The sequence below is a fragment of the Dendrobium catenatum genome, unplaced genomic scaffold, assembly GCF_001605985.2.
Source record: "Dendrobium catenatum unplaced genomic scaffold, ASM160598v2 fragScaff_scaffold_542, whole genome shotgun sequence".
NCBI lineage: Eukaryota > Viridiplantae > Streptophyta > Magnoliopsida > Asparagales > Orchidaceae > Dendrobium > Dendrobium catenatum.
The window spans coordinates 749,154-766,598 of NW_021319004.1; the positions used below are offsets into that span (position 1 = coordinate 749,154).

Below are 17,445 nucleotides of genomic sequence, written 5' to 3' on the forward strand. Positions count from 1 at the left end.
CATAAAATTACTATTAATTTTGAAGCCCATTTAGAAAGATTTGGTCATCTTTATTATTTATCATAAATTTAGCTAATAATTAAAATAGCTAGAAGACAATTTTAGTTATTTTTGTATATTATTAATAAATTTAACTTTTTTAAATCTTATTTACCCATTTTTATTTAATTTTACAAAAAATATCTTAAAAAGAAAAAAATGATGAATATTGTGATGCACCGATTATACAGTAATTAAAAAAAATACCCTAAATTTTATTAGGTTGGGTCCCACATGAATCAAAAGTGATTGAAATTAAATTAAATTAATTTTTTTTTAAGCTTAAAATTTTAAACCAATAAATAAGAATTAATAATTTAATATGTTTACATTAATATATTTACAAATTATTTATTATAATATTAAACATTGGAGAAGCTTTGGTGTTGATATGCTCTCATAAATTTAATAGAATGCATTTTATAATTATTAACTTTGTTTTAAATTAGTCCAATACATAGCTATTCAATGAAAATTTATATTATAAGTATTTCAAACAAAATTAATAATCATAAAATGTATTTTGATTAAACTTGAGTCAGCATGCATGTTCTTATCCAAAAAAATATTTTTCTAAGAATTTGTGGTTTATTTTCTGCCCAAACACATTTTAATAAATATTAATCTAAGTCGATCATAACAAATTAAAAAGCCCGTGCCCATAAAAAACATACACGCCAGTTTAAACACTTGTACTTATGTCTATTACACGAAAAATTATTACGTGCCGAGTAAGGATGCATCTGGAAGTCAATTCGGATGCGCTATGTAATCCAATATACAATGCATTAGATGACTTGGTGTGTCCGAATTGACTTCCAGACACATTTGAATACCGCACAGAATAATCTCTCTACATTACCATAATAAAAAGTAAAGAATTGGTTTCAGATTCAAGCGATGAAAGTCTGGTAGAAACTACTAAAAATTAGTTTACAATTTTTTTTCTTACATTATAACAACTAATATTATGTTAACATCCGAGTCCTTAATTAGGGCTGCAAGCGAACCAAGCGCTCAGCGAGCTACTCGATGCTCGGTTTGATTAAAACTTGTTTGTGATCGTTTGATTAACTAAACAAACAAACATGAACAACATTTTAAATGCTTGATCCTTAAATAAATAAGCTTGAACACTAATGTGTTTGATTCATTTATTTTCACGAACAACTTCATTTGAAGTTAGTGAACAAGCTCGACATTAAGCTCAATAAAAAGCTTGAATGGAGAGAAATTCAATCGGTAAGCTTCATTTAAGAATATATTCATATAGATTAATCATATTTTCATTTTAAATAGATAGCTGCTTTTATTATAAATTTAATTTTTTTGAACAAAAGACATTTCACATTTATCCATATTTACTAGACATTTCACAAAAGACATTAATTTTTTTGAACAAAAGACATTTAATCTAAGTCGATCATAACAAATTAAAAAGCCCGTGCCCATAAAAAACATACACACCAGTTTAAACACTTGTACTTATGTCTATTTCACGAAAAATTATTACGTGCCAAGTAAGGATGCATCTGGAGGTCAATCCGGATGCGCTATGTAATCCAATACACAATGCATTAGATGACTTGGTGTGTCCGAATTGACTTCCAGATGGATTCGAATACCGCACAAAATAATCTCTCTACATTACCATAATAACAAGTAAAGAATTGGTTTCAGATTCAAGCGATGAAAGTCTGGTAGAAACTACTAAAAATTAGTTTACAATTTTTTTTTCTTACATTATAACAACTAATATTATGTTAACTTCCGAGTCCTTATTTAGGGCTGCAAGCGAACCAAGCACTCAGCGAGCTACTCGATGCTCGGTTTGATTAAAACTCGTTTGTGATGGTTTGATTAACTAAACAAACAAACATGAACAAACATGAACAGCCCTATCCTTAATCCTCGCTCATTTTGTTATAGTAGTGCTGCAATAAATGTATTATAATCTCAAAGAGCTCATAAATCATAATCGAACAAAAGATTTGGCAATCCCAAAATTACTGAATTAAGGATGGTTTATAATAATAATAACGGGATAATATATTATACTACTAAATTCATTCATAATAATAGAAAATTAATATAATGATGATTTAAAAAAAAACTTACTTTACTGGCCGAATAAACACATTAATTGAGCTAATAAATTAGTTTTAAGAAATCAAACATAAATTATGAAAACAATAATAAAACTCACCAATTACTTCTAACAGTCTCACACAGCTCCATGGATATGTTGTATGTAAGAAGAGTTCAATGAACAAAAAGATCACGAGCTACCATCATATATTTCTTTATAATATCGAGCTACTCGATGCTCGGGTTGATTAAAACTCGTTTGTGATCGTTTAATTAATTAAACAAACAAAGATGAACAACATTTTAAATGCTCGATCCTTAAATAAATAAGCTTGAACACTGATGTGTTTGGTTCATTTATGTTCACGAACAACTTCATTTGAAGTTAGTGAACAAGCTCGGCATTAAGCTCAATAAAAAGCTTGAATGGAGAGAAATTCAATAGGTAAGCTTTATTTAAGAATATATTCATATAGATTAATCATATTTTCATTTTAAATAGACAGCTGCTTTTATTATAAATTAAATTTTTTGAACAAAAGACATTTCACATTTATCCATATTTACTAGATTGTTTGTTTAAGATGTTCATGAATAAATTTAATGTTTGTTTGTTCAATAGTTTGTTTGTTAAATACGTTCATGAACATAGCTCATTAAAGCTTGTTTGTTTAAAGCTCGATAAGCATTAAACGAACCGAACATGAACCGAACATGAACACCCTTGAATTAAACGAATCAAACATGAATACAAACAATAAAGCTCGAATCAAACGCGAAGCGAACTTGAACAAGCTAATGATAAACGAACTCAAACATGAACACTCACATACTCGGATCGATTCGATTCGTTTGCAGCCCTATCCTTAATCCTCGCTCATTTTGTTATAGTAGCGCTGCAATAAATGTATTATAATCTCAAAGAGGTCATAAATCACAATCGAACAAAAGATTTGGCAATCCCAAAATTACTGAATTAAGGATGGTTTATAATAATAATAACGGGATAATATATTATAATACTAAATTCATTCATAATAATAGAAAATTAATATAATGATGATTAAAAAAAAAACTTACTTTACTGGCCGAATAAACACATTAATTGAGCTAATAAATTAGTTTTAAGAAATCAAACATAAATTATGAAAACAATAATAAAACTCACCAATTACTTCTAACACAGTCTCACACAGCTCATGGATATGTTGTATGTAAGAAGAGTTCAATGAACAAAAAGATCATGAGCTACCATCATATATTTCTTTATAATATCACTCATACCAAAGTGCTAAATATATATATATTTACTTAGTAAATGAAAAGAATATTTCTCAAATTTTATAGCTCTACAAGAAATAAACCAACACTTTCGTCCACAGAGGAAAAAATCAATAAAAATGTGGCACTGAAACAAATGCAGAGGTTTTGATGAATGAGAAACAAGCAGAAAGAAGCAGTGGCCAGCAATAGTGTTATTGTCCGGACTTCGAGATGAGAAGAGGTTGCAGAGCCTTCACAACAATAGTCATATTGGGACGAAAATCTGCTTCATATTGTATGCAAAGTGCTGCAACTGCTGCCAACTGAAACGTTCAAAAGATGGCCAAAATGATGTTAGTATTATCAAATATTTTGGTCGATAAATATGTAACTCTATGTGCGGAAAGGTGGGAGTAAAATTGCATACTCGCAATGTACTCCATATAATTGACGTATAAAATTTTGTATTTATAGTGTTGTTCTGTAATCCATTTAATTGGGGTAAACAGCTGTGTATTTGTTAGGCCGGCCCCTCCTGGGCCGGTTGAACCGGTCCCAAGTTGTTGGGCGGAACCAGGGAAGGGAGAGAGAGGGGGTCGGCTGCTACTGTGGGGCCCACATGCTAATTAAATTTATTTTGAAGGCAAAATTTTGAATTAAGGAGTTGTTTAGAGAATTTATAATTTTTCTGTCTTTAATTAGTTTCTTTTGGGATGGTTAGGGTTTCATCTTGAATTTGAATTAGAAATTTGAGATCTCTTGCGTGCTTAGGCTCTAGTCTCTCGGCTAGAGATTTGGAGAGTCGTTTCTTCCTCTCAAATTGAAGAGACGTGCATCTTTTATTATTTTCTACATCCATTAGTGGAATCCTTCATTGTTCTCTCAGACTTTCACAATTTTCTCAAGGTTGTGGCTATCAAGTAACTGTTTTCTTCCGAAAACAGCAATTTTTTCTGCTTTTGGGTACGTGTTTTCTATCATTATTCTAGAGAGATAAAAGTTTGTACTAATTCCTTCCATATGTAGCATTACACATGTAATCTACACCTAATGATTTCTCTTTAGCACAATTGCTTTCTTGATGAAAAGTATATGCAAAATGACCAATTGTCCTAAAAATAAAGCTTTATTTCTAAAAATAGCAAAGCACAAACATAAATAAATATGTACTCATCTACCAATCTTTAAGTTATCGCAGTTGCCCCATATGCCTAAATTTTTTTCATACATCTTTATTTTTAACCATGGCTTACATGACAGAAGGAACAATCTTAGTAATACTAAAGAGCATTGTATAGCTAGCATTGCAGGTACCTTTGCTACTGCCTTAGGTGGGTAGCTTTCTTTCAGTTTTGGATCTACACACTGCTTAACTTTGTCTTCACTTAATCTGGGAGTTGCCTGAATAAAAGTTAAAAAAGAAGTTTAGCCAAGTTTGGCTTTTTAAAAGAGCAGCAAATGCACAATTTGAGTTAGGAAATAAATACCCAAGTGACCAGGCTCTGTTGACCTTTAGGCATTGTATGGTCCACTGGCTTTCTTCCAGTAAGAAGCTCTAAAAGAATGACTCCAAAACTGTAGACATCACTCTTCTGATTAAGTGTACCAGTCATTGCATACCTAAAAAGTTGGAAGAAAAACTTTACAAACCTCAAGATGTCTTGCTTGTAATTTTAGTGATCTATGATAAGCAAAATGAACACAAGTAGCACTTTTTTATCTCAATAAGATGCACTCTGCATGAACACGAACTAAACAAGACTTAAGTTTGAGGGGTACATTTCTATCACATAACAAGCCCGATGCATTCCGCCACTTCAACCATCCAACTTGAATTCTGCTGATAATATCCCCATCTATTTCACCATCACTCTGAACAATAGATCCAAGATACCAAAAGATAGGCTTAAGAATGAAAAAAAAAAATCTTGTAAGAAAATTATTGAAAGAACAATTGCAAAATGCTATTAGCTTGGGGGCATTTGTTGTGATGCATTAAATTGAAATGAAGTAGTTCGTGAAAAGTTAAAGATAACTAAGGCTTCGTTTGGGATGGCTTTCTTATTACTTTGTAAAGCGGCTTTTTAGTACAAAAATTTTATTTTTTGTAAAAAAAGTTGCTTTAAGAAGCGGAAAGAAAGCCGTCCCAAAGGAGGCCTAAGTTTGTGGTTCATGAAAATTTTATCTAAAACCATGTAAAACAGACACCGTTCTGTTAAGACAAGATTCTAATGTAAAATAGAATTGAGAAATCAGATGATGTTAAACAATCCTTCCGAATTGGTTATGATGCTAATTTTAGTCTAAATAGCATTAATGGAGAAAAAAGGTGGTATTTACTCTGGAGCATGGTAGCCAAATGTTCCTAAAACCCGAGTTGAATGTAGACGGGCAGCTGTATCAGGAGACTGATTGGTTAAGTTAAAATCAGCTATCTTGGCCTCATAATCACCAAACAAGAGTACATTGCTTGATCTGACATCCCTATGTACAATTGATGGCTGAACTTTCTCATGAAGATACTCAAGACCTCTAGCTGCACCATAAGCAATTTTCACTCTTTGGCTCCAGCTCAAAACAGGACCAGGTTCTGCACCTTCTACTCCTTTCCTCCCTGGTTCAAAGAATTGGCTCCTCTGGGTTAAATGACTCCATAATGCAGAATAGATAGTAAACAGATGCAACCTAGAAGTGTAATATTTACCATGTAAGATATTATGCAAGGAACCTAAAGTTGCTAATTGGTAAACAAGGATTCTATTTCCATCCTCCAAGCAATATCCCAGCAGCTCCAGAAAATATTCATTTTTGAGTCGGGAAACCAGTGATAACTGCAAGAACAAGAAGGACAAAAATAATAAGATGATGTTCCCTTGTTATATTTTTCATGATTTCTTAATAAGTTCACCTGGGCAGAAAAGTCAGTATCAGTTTCTTGTGAGGCTGCGGGATCCAATTTCTTTATTGCCACAGCTTGCCCTGTGCTCAAAATTGCTTGGTAAACCTTCCCATAAGAGCCCTCCCCAATCAAAGCCTTAGGACCAAAGTTTTTTGTCAGTTTGTTTAGCTCAGCCAAGGGTATGACCGGTATCTCAATAGGTAAGACCTTTTGGGGAGCTCCACTTTTGGCTGCCGTAGGACCTCTTGGTTCTTTGTCATGTGCTGTAACAAATAAAATTATATATATATAAGTTATATGTAATTTTCCCAAAAAAAAAAAAAGAAGTTATATGTAAGGAAGTGTTTATTCAAAGGGGAACTTGAATTGACCTGAAATATCAGTAATCCAATATATTTTAGCCAAAAAAACATAATATTTTCACTACAAAATATTTTTAAATTATTTGATACTTGACTAAACTAATAAACTCAAACATTAAGAATTTCTCACTCAATTGAGAGCTTTACCATCAACTATCACTCCCTCTTGAACAAAAGTTTTTTAAGCTCATCAAGTATCGTGTACCAAAAGCTCACTTAGTGTGTGGAGCTTACATGGGGGTTACCCTGTCCTTGAGGCTTAGGGTCTAATTGGGGTAGCTTTTTTCACTACTTCGCATTTCAAATTGCTGTCACACTTTTCTTTCGTTATTACTTTATTGTTACTTTTCAGAAGTTTCTATGATAAAAAGCTATTTTTCAGAACAATATCTACTAGAGTGATGTAACCGTGAGAAAATTGTTGTTTATTCTTGTCAAAGAAAAAAAACATTTATAATGCCCAATATAGCTTTAATAAAATTATTTTTCTCACAACTATAAATCTACCTTTATAAAAAACTACAAACATTCCAGACAAATCCTTTTTCAACAATTGTGGAAGGTACCAAGATCCATGAGAGCTACAAATCAAATCAAACACTACAACAACAACATCAAGCCTTTATCACACTACATGGGGTCGGCTACATGAATCCTTTTCCTCCATTGTGTCCTATTAAAAGTCAAATTCTCGTTTAAATCTAATAAAGAAAGGTCATTCTTAATATTTTATAACCAAATCTTTTTGGGTCTGCCTCTACCTTTCTTAACATTAGTCAAATCTAATACCTCTACTCTCATAATTAGGTCATCGAAAGTCCACCGTTTTATGTGAAATCAAATCAAATACTGATCTCAACAAAACATTAAGTTTTGATACCACTTTGAATAGAGTGAAATCCAGAAATTTATATATTTGGAAATCCCGCTGCTTATAGCACATTCGGTCCTCCTCCTATAGAAGATTGACATTCCCGTTAATCTTCCAACTAAAATGCAACAGCAATAAAAAGATTCCTAAAATCTACTCTTATATGCAGAAAAGAATGTGATATTCAGATATATATATTTGGAATAATGAGGGAGGTAAAGTTACTCAAGTCTAAAGATACTAACGCTTTTCATTTGTAGATAAATGACAACTTTTTGGTTGGAACAAATCGACTCCTGGTTTTTAATAACCGAACATAATTACTTTGGTAACTAAGCAAGCTTCACAAATCCAACAATAAAACTATGTAAACTCGCACCGGTGATATTACGAGTTGCAGGGGGAACAGAAGGATTAATGGGTTGGCTATAGATATCCTCCTCTCCATCACAACAGCAAATCATCTTCCTGGTCACGAGCGCCCAAATCCTTTGCTCATCAACAACCTCCGCCTCCTGCACCCTAACCAAAACACCACCTTATAGTTTCCCATTTCAAATTGTGAATAGAATATCAAATCCATGGCGAAATTACTAACAACAAGCAAAGAGAAAATATATAATTTACCTCCCTCCTTATTCCTTATCTCCAATTTACGGCTGTTCTTGAGCAATTCAAATAGGCAAAAAGCAACCCTAGAAAACTATAACTTTCAACTTCTCTGTATCGATTAAAAAACACATGAACAAAAGGGTGAAAGATATTCAGAATTTTGATCGGATAATTATTTCGAGATCTAAATGGGCATCTGAATGATTATTTCCAGACCTTTTCTCTTTTCCCACAGCGGCAGGTGTAAAGAGCGATGAACTTTGCCAGTTTGGCGGGAGAGCGAGAAGGATTGGGGAAGAAAGGCAATGGCACAGCTGAGCAGGAACGTTTCGCGGGGAAAACGGTTGTTTTCTTTTGATCTACGCTTCATTGTCGCGGTGGAAGATATGCCCATAAACGATTGACTATTTAAATAAATATATTAGTTTTATATTTACTTTAAAAAGAATTATATAATTAGTTTTTATTTATTGGATACAAAACTAAAAAATTATTTTTTCCCATTGAATATTGATATTAATTATGAATACTAAATGAGCACTTAAAAATAGTAACATTATTATTTTGTATTAGATTTGTGAATATTTGACAGGACTAGAAAATTAGACTTGAAACCAACATGAAGTTTATTACGTCCTCTGACCGGACGTAGCTCTACGTTCGTCAGATGATTGTTACTCGGATTTTGGTCGGTATTGCTAGGTATTGTTTGGTAATAATGAGGAATACCGTTCTGTGAAGATCAATACCGAGTAATCCCAAAAAATACCTAGTTTTTTCAAATCCCAAAAAATACCTAGTTTTTTCTAGAAAAAACTAGGTATTTTTTTGGATTACTCGGTATTGCTCGGTATTACTCGGTATTTTGTCTTCACATAATGGTATTTCTCGTTATTGTTGGTATTGCTCGGTATTTGCTCTGTATTTCTCGTTTTGTGCCTGCGATCTTAGTCCGCGGCCGAACGTAGCTCTACGTACGTTCACCGGACCAAATAAAAGTTCCCTTCAATGGACCCAACCTGACCCCGCCCAAAACCCAAGTTAACCCGACCTTACCCGTGTGACCGCTAGGGCGAGGGGGCAAGGCCACAACTAGCAAGCAAAGGTACGAGTACGGGGTGCGGGTTCGAGCACGAGCGCGCGCGTCAATGCAGGGGTGATCCTGCTCATGCTAGCACGACTCGGGCCAGTTTTGGTTTATTTTCGGATGTTCGGGTTGATCTAAACTTGACCAGAATTTGTAATCAGGTCAAGATTTAAAACCTAAATCCGACCCATTTTCCAAATGGATTGACCCGACTAGAAATTATCAGGTCTGTTCAAATCATATTTTCAAGTCATTCCAAATATTGACACCTTACCTATCAGAAAGAGCCTGCCCCATAAAACAAGTTGTGAGTGCTGTTTGGCCGGTTATTCCCTCGGGTAATCTCAGCATGAAATAATCAGGAATGTAGCTTCCAATGAAGTCTTCTTATCTAACAAAAATATTAGTGGAAATGAAGCAAGACAAATAAAAAATTATTTTTCATTCAACAAAAAAGATAAATTATATAAGAACTTCGAATTAAAACAAACAAAAAATAAAAGAAAATAAATCTCATCACCTGACACAATGTGAATACCTATATAAGAATCTTGATATTTTTAATGACATTGTGTTAAACTTTGCAGATTCGAGCAAGCTGTTCTGCTCCAGAAAGAAGAAATAGAGATCGAATTAGCAGAGCAAGCAGGAACACAGAGAAGAGAAAAAGCTTGGAAAGATGAAGATCTATGTTTTTTATTTGTTTCTCCAACTACAATTTCCTCTGCATAACGTGCCCCCTTAGAAAATGAAGTAACAATCACTCTCTCATCAATAACATTTTTAAGGATGTTGATGGCAGGCGATTGGTGGTAATATTGATTGAGGGTGGATGAGGGCTATATCATCAATGATGGCGACGACCACAAACAACGCTGACCAGTGGTGTAATCAACGATGACGAAAAACAACAATGGTGTGATGCTGTGGGCAATGCTTGATGATAGTAGTGGTGGGTGCAATCCAGTAGCAACGATCGACATGCGGGTGGTTGGCGTCTTTTCAAGCAAGCGTAAAGTTGAAGTTTGCTCAAATTGAGTTAATTTCAAATACATTGAAGTAAAAAAGATAGCTCTAAATACATTAATAGCTTACTTCTCATTCACTTTTCTTTCAATCAAACACTAAATTTTTTAAATGTAATATATTTGATTTACTTCACACTGGTAATATATAGGACCAAACTACCCTTAATATCTTTTTCCTTACACAAGTGATAGCAAGGATAGAATCCTTAGGAATTCCTTTAATTAATTTATATTGGACACTATGGAGCTACATTTTGATTTCTTACATTAAGATTTGAACATTCAAAAGAACAAATAATTATTGATTTTTTTTTTTTTAGGAAATACATTTAAAAATTATTAAATTTATTTTATGATTAATACATATCAAAAGAATTTAAATTGCATATATGAAGAAGAGGTTGAAAGACTAACATTCATTTCATATTATAATTTTTTATAATTTATTAATATATAGTTAAAATATTAGTATGAATATATTAGAAATAATACACTTCTTAAAAATTTATTTATCTAAATTAAAGTTATAAAATTTTGATTAAAATGACTAATAAAAATATTTTCCAAATTAAAATTTATGATTCTTCCTCTGACCGTTATACATTAGGAAGAAAAATTAGGTCAAAATATTTGATAAAAATGAATCTAAAAGTGATTAAATTTATTTTAAAATTAGCTTTATGTAGAATTTAATTAGTTAATGATGTAGTGGAGTCATTTTAAAGTTCAATATGTGTGAGGTCTTATCCTAATTATATTTTTATTAGGATATTATCCATCAGCATTCATTACCAGTGCCGGCTCTCGTCCCCACCTGTCCCCTCTCTTTTTTAAAAAGATTCCGCCTCCGCGCCCAAAAATAAAAAGCCGAAAATATCCCCATGATTCATCAAAAATAAAACAAAGAAAAATAGAAAACCCAAAAATTCATCCCGGCTGGCCGAAGGCCCGAAAGAGGCCAAGACCACCCTGCTCTAAGCCCTAATTCTTGGGCTCTGCTGGCCGGCAGCCATGGATGACTCCGCAACTGCCGAGCTAGTCAGGGAACTTGTTCTCCGACTCCTTTCCTCCGGTGGCCGCTCGACCCCTTTGGCTGGCGACTCATCCACTGTTGCGGCCGTACGCTACGCCCTCCGCCTCCTCTCAAGCCGTATGTCTCCATCCGTTCTACCTGATGAGCTCTCGCTCGTTGAATCCATTAAGCGACGGCTAGCCGTATCCGGACGCTCTTCTGCGGCCCTCGCTTTTGCCGACCTACACTCCAAGCTCTCCGCCCATGCTCCACTTCTCAATCGTTGGGCTCTTCTCTATCTCCTCAACTCCCTTTCCCTTGATCGCCGACGGTCCGCTTCTTCACTCTCCGGTGGTCTTCCCTTCCTCCCTCTTCAGCCCTCTCATACGGCCCGCCCCGCTGCGGCCTCCATCGCAGGTGGGGCCATCAGCGGAGGCGTCCTTCTCGTCGCCAAGGATCCTGAGAACATCCGCGAGATCGCCCTTCGTGAGTACGCGGATCTGGTTATGGAAGACAACGAAGTCACCGAGTCAGCTTTGGTCAGAGACGTTCTTTATGCTTGCCAGGGAATTGATGGTAGGTACGTCCGCTTCGATAGGTCATCGGATGGATATGATCTTCCGGAGTCGCTGAAGATCCCAAGGCCTACTAGATCCATCGTTCGTCGACTCTGTGAACTTGGATGGCTCTTCCGGAAGGTAAGAGGTTACATTTCGGAGAGCATTATGGATCAGCAGTTTGAGGTCGGCACAGTTGGGCAAGCCTTTTGCTCTGCTCTTCAAGACGAACTCTCGGATTACTATAAGCTACTCGCAGTGCTAGAATCGCAGTCTGCTAATCCTATCCCCTCAGCCGGATCTGATTCTGGAGGAAGCCCCGGAAACTACCTCTCTCTGCGGCGGCTTTCTGTTTGGCTTGCGGAGCCAATGGTGAGGATGCGTCTAATGGCCTTACTGGTGGATGGCTGCCAGGAACTAAGGGGCGGAGCCATGGCTGGAGCTATTCACGCTCATGCCCAGCATGGAGACCCTTTGGTTCAGGAATTCATGGGTCGGTTGCTAAGGAGAGTATGTTCTCCTCTTTTTGAAATGGTGAGGACTTGGGTATTGGAGGGAGAGTTAGAGGATGTGTTTGCTGAGTTTTTCATATCGAGTCAACCTGTGAAGGCTGAATCTCTTTGGAGAGAAGGCTATGATATCCAATCATCTATGCTTCCCGATTTCATATCACCACTGCTGGCTCAGAGGATTCTGAGGACGGGGAAGTCAATTAATTTTCTACGTGTTTGCTGTGAAGACAGTGGTTGGGCGGAAGCTGCCGCTGAGGCTGCTGCCCATGTTGGAGCTACAACCAGAAGGGGCGGGCTTGGCTATGGTGAGACTGATGCCCTTGAGGCATTAGCCGTTGAAGCTGCCAAGCGAATTGATCGGCATTTGATGGATGTGATCCATAAAAGGTATAGATTCAAGGATCATTGCCTTGCAATCAAGAGGTATCTTCTTCTAGGGCAGGGAGATTTTGTGCAGTACTTAATGGATATCGTCGGTCCTGAACTGTCAGAGCCAGCAAATACTATCAGTTCCTTCCAGCTAGCAGGATTGTTGGAGACTGCAGTTCGTGCATCCAATGCGCAGTATGATGATCGTGAGATTCTTGACAGGCTCAAAGTTAAGATGATGGATCATGGAGATGGTGACAGAGGATGGGATGTTTTCTCATTGGAATATGACGCTAGGGTGCCATTGGATACTGTATTTACGGCATTGAACATGAAGAGGTATCTTAAGATCTTCAATTTTCTTTGGAAGCTTAGGCGTGTTGAGCATGCATTGACTGGGTTATGGAAAACTATGAAGCCTAATTACATAAATTCGTGCATTTTTACTGATGAAAGTTTTGGGGTCAAGTTGCAGTTTGTTTCAGCTCTAAGAAGATGCCAAGTTCTCTGGAACGAGATGAACCATTTTGTGACAAATTTCCAGTATTATATTATGTTTGAGGTTCTTGAGATCTCCTGGGTTCATTTCTCCGAAGGTATGGATTCTTCAAAAGATCTAGATGATCTTCTGGCCGCTCATGACAAGTACCTCAACTCGATTGTCGAGAAATCTCTTCTTGGAGAGAGATCTCAGGGCATAATAAGAACCCTCTTTGTGCTATTTGATCATATACTGCGCTTTCGTAGTCTTGCTGACAGGTGGTTTGAACGTATATATGAGTTGCAGCTTAGGTAATCTTTTGACTCTTTGAGTAGTCCTTATGGCTTCTTTTATTTTTTATAGTTGCAGGATTATTAAATAAGGTTTCTATTGATTGTTTTATAGGAGGAACAAGTCTAGGTCAAAATCAAAGGGTGAATTAGGCAAGGTGGGCTCATGGATGGATGGAGGCAGAAAAGCCTTAATTCAGCTTGCACGGGATTTTTTTGTCAAGATGAGTGAGGAGTTGGACACTGTTGTGAAAGAGTATTCAGCAGCACTTGATGCTTTTATTTCTGAATTGCCAATGCAGCAACATATTGATTTGAAGTTCCTGTTGTTTCGTTTGGACTTTACTGAGTATTATAGTCGACTTTCCCCTAACAAGTGAACATGAGGGCTGCTGAAGATGGATTGAAGAAGTATTTTTGTATGAGTAGAGGTTGAGTTTGCTGACTTTATTTTGAATTGATCACTGCAGTCATCTTCATGTAACTAGATAGAAAGTAAGTAGCTTTATTATGATTGCATGTTGCTTCTTGTATCACATCGCACAAAGATATTATCTATTGTAATTTGATTGCTTCATCTTTTTCTTTTTAGATGCCTCATTTTCAGTGCTTACATCGAGGTTTTGCTTCATCGAATGCTAATGTAAGTATTGCTGCCCTTATATCCGGATAGTTTTACATTTATGGTCATGATCTTTTTTAAAAAATATATGAAATTCACTTAGATTATTCATACAAGTGCATTGCATCATTTTAAATGGTTCTTCATGTTAATAGTACTCACAAGGTTCAAAACGGCCATGGTACGGATGGAGCAAAGACAAGAAGTAGACTGTTATCAAACAATCCAAACCACAGAAGTGTTAAAATCTGATATGTTGGATACACTTACATCCTTCATATACTTGTATAAATACTGCCCTGTATTCATCTTAAATGTAATGAAAAGACTTACTATTTGTTGTTACTTCTATCTACCTTTCTCTGTTTTACTTATTGTAAAGTAGTTTCTCATGGTATCAGAGCACAATCCTTCCATTGATGTGGGGACTAATATGAGAGGAGGCTTGAACGCCGATACCTGGTTGGAGTCTGGAGAGGGACATGAAGAGAGGTGTTTGTATGGGAAGATTGACTCATTAAAAACATGGCAGGAGGTGTAGACTTGACTGGTTGTAGGATTTAGACAGCGGTAGTCTTTTTGAGAAGAGGCGTAGCCGATGAGATAATCTGGCTTCGTCGTCTTCTCCTAGAGTTCAATTGCTCTCCTACCACCTCTACCATTTCTCTTCTGTGATAACACCTCAACTATAGCCTTGGCCAACAACCTAATATTTCATGCCCGTACAAAACATATAGAAGCTGACTGCCATTTCATCAGGGATTGCATTAAAGATAAGGCCATTCAAGTTCATCACACCTCTACAAAAGACCAACTAGCTGACCTCTTAACTAAACCGCTTTCTATATTTTGGTTTCAAATGTTGACAGACAAACTGGTTACATCTTTCGATGCACCAGTTTGAGGGGGCCTGTTAACACTACTCACATCGTTCAAAACGGCCATGGTACGGCTGGAGCAACGACAAGCAGCAGACTGTTATCAAATAATCCGAACCACACAAGTGTTAAAATCTGATCTTTTGGATACACTTACATCCTTCATATACTTGTATGAATACTGCCCTGTATTCATCTTAAATGAAATGAAAGACTTACTGTTTTCTGCTACTTCTATCTACCTTTATGTGTTTTACTTACTGTAAAGTAGTTTCTCACTTCAAAGGATGTTTACATTTTCTTCATAATAATTGTGTTTGCATTGCAAATTTTCTTCCTTCTTTATATCAAATTCCTTGTAATATTTTTAATTTAATTTATTTATGTTTTTTATGATGGGAGTTTGTGTTGTGATTGCTATAACTAATAACTTGTTATTTTGTGCTTAACAGTTCTGCTTGAGCCAAGATGCAGGAATATTGCAATGAAATATAGACTACAAATTGATGATTGACTCTCCAAAAGCGAATCATATGGCCAAATTAGTAACAAGTTTTGTAATTTTTTTGTTGGCTTTGTATAGGAACTAGAGATTTACTGATTGATTGCCATTAATTTACATCATATGAAGCTTAAATGATTTGTTTTTTCTTGAATCTTTCAACAATTTCCACTTAATATAGCGCGAGTGAACTGTTTCATTCACAACATTTCCTTGAATCAAATGGTGAAAGCATTAGCTTGCTGTTTCATTCCAGATTTCTTATTGTTTTGTAAAATAATTTTTTAGTACAAAAATTTTTAATTCAAAAAATTTTTATACTAAAATATTACTTTATAAAATAGTAAACAAAGTCGTCCCAAATAAAACCATTTCTTCTATTTTTGATCTGATGCAGAAGTTTTTTGTTTTAATGATTATGATGATTTCAAGGGTTTAAGTATTTAATTTTGATTTTGTTACTTTTTACATAGTTAAAATTGAAAAGATTTGTAATGTTATAGTTAAAAAATGAAAATATTGTGTTATATTCGTTTTTTGTTTTTTTTTTAAGTAAAAAATGAAAGCTCATTTTCGAGTAATACACCCATTATTTCTTGTTGGGAATAAGTTTTCTTTGTTATAATTGGTAAATTTGTAGTATTTACTATTAAAATTAGTGACTTTGAATAAGATAGTCTGACATTTCTTAAATGAATAAATAAATAAGCCCTCTAAAGGTTGAATGATACGCAGCTGTTGTGAATGATCGTCTAGTGGGGCAGTTATGCGGATCCAGATCAATTTTTTTAGGATGGATAAGGGCATCTCCAACCGAGAACTCTATTTTTTACGGCAAAATACAGAAAAATTCTAAAATGCCGTGATGTTGTTTCAATCAAACGTCATTTTATGTGCTTATGCGAAGGTAACGTCCTTTTCCCTTTCGCGTTTTTCCGGTTGAGAGAGCAAAATAGCGTAGGTGAACAGTGCGATGCCAATATTGGTGTCGCATTGTTCACCCGCAAGTAAATGGCGGAAGATTTGGCGTTCGGCTAGAGCGATCAAACGTCGTTTGGTATTCGGTTGGAGATGCTCTAAATTTTTATGGTTTGAGAAGGTGAAGGCCGGCGATCTCTCGCGATTGTAAATGTGACCCGATCTTGATGGAAAGATTGGCTTCAAGCCATCCATTGTGATTCTGTGAACGAAAGGAGGCGGGATGGCAAAATTGGCGCCTAATTAATAAATTTAGGCAAAAAAGTCCTTTTAGAAAGAAAAATTTTTGAAAAAACCCTCTCTAATGAATAATTTGTTTTTTCAATGGATTCGCCTATGGTAGCGGGTCATGTTATCAGCGGTCTCCCTCTCTTGATATTTTCAGCTTCGCCATTGCCAATGGAGTAGTTTGCTAATGTTATCATTTACGACTTAAATGAAGATAAGCATAAAATCTTTTTAATTCTTTTTTTTCGATTACAGATTATAAATATAGTTTTAAAAATGGATTCATATATATTATGTTAAATTTTAATTACACATAATTGAGTATAAAAATTATCAAATTGTTTTTTAAAGATATGTTTTTTGTTTGTTTACAAACAATTAAATTGATACTAAATAACAATTACTTTATTTTTAAAGAGGGATCATTCGTATATTAATTTATATTTTATATTTTTATATAAAATAGAATATATTTGATATCTTAAAAATAAAATTTTTATTTATTTATGAAGTGATGATGGTGGTGACAACTGTTGATAATGATAATTAATTATTTTTTTATATAATCAAAATATTTAAAAGTTATTTAAAATATTAAAAAAATAATATAATTATTTTAAAAATTAAAATACCGTGAATAAATATATAATTCTAAAAGCCAAACGGAAAAATTAAAATGTTCCCAGGCATTCCACGGTTGATTCAATTGGCAAACAATCAGGAAGTAAATCCATGGAAATCTCTGTTAAATATTGGGCCAAATTTTA

The 17,445-nt window shown here is 34.9% G+C and overlaps 2 protein-coding genes across 5 annotated transcripts; one reads left to right on the plus strand and one right to left on the minus strand.

Moving 5' to 3' along the window:
- Positions 1–3,497: 3,497 nt before the first annotated feature.
- On the minus strand, positions 3,498–8,226 carry LOC110109918 (probable protein kinase At2g41970). Its single transcript, XM_028694692.1, has 8 exons — positions 8,150–8,226; positions 7,902–8,037; positions 6,299–6,552; positions 6,095–6,221; positions 5,731–6,004; positions 4,878–5,010; positions 4,705–4,791; positions 3,498–3,713 (listed from the first exon to the last, which is right to left on the minus strand). Exons 2-8 carry the CDS (start codon positions 7,984–7,986, stop codon positions 3,603–3,605), a joined length of 1,071 nt encoding a protein of 356 aa, XP_028550525.1. The 5' UTR covers positions 7,987–8,037; positions 8,150–8,226; the 3' UTR covers positions 3,498–3,602.
- Positions 8,227–11,130: 2,904 nt separating this feature from the next.
- LOC110109917 (gamma-tubulin complex component 3) lies at positions 11,131–15,695 on the plus strand. Of its 4 annotated transcripts, XM_020841141.2 has the most exons (5): positions 11,131–13,491; positions 13,586–13,965; positions 14,063–14,113; positions 14,248–14,408; positions 14,494–15,201. In XM_020841141.2, exons 1-2 carry the CDS (start codon positions 11,261–11,263, stop codon positions 13,848–13,850), a joined length of 2,496 nt encoding a protein of 831 aa, XP_020696800.1. In that variant the 5' UTR covers positions 11,131–11,260; the 3' UTR covers positions 13,851–13,965; positions 14,063–14,113; positions 14,248–14,408; positions 14,494–15,201. The 4 variants fall into 4 exon arrangements, with proteins under 4 accessions (XP_020696800.1, XP_020696798.1, XP_020696801.1 ...); XM_020841139.2 differs by lacking the exons at positions 14,248–14,408; positions 14,494–15,201 and adding an exon at positions 15,423–15,695; XM_020841142.2 differs by lacking the exon at positions 14,248–14,408.
- Positions 15,696–17,445: the final 1,750 nt, after the last annotated feature.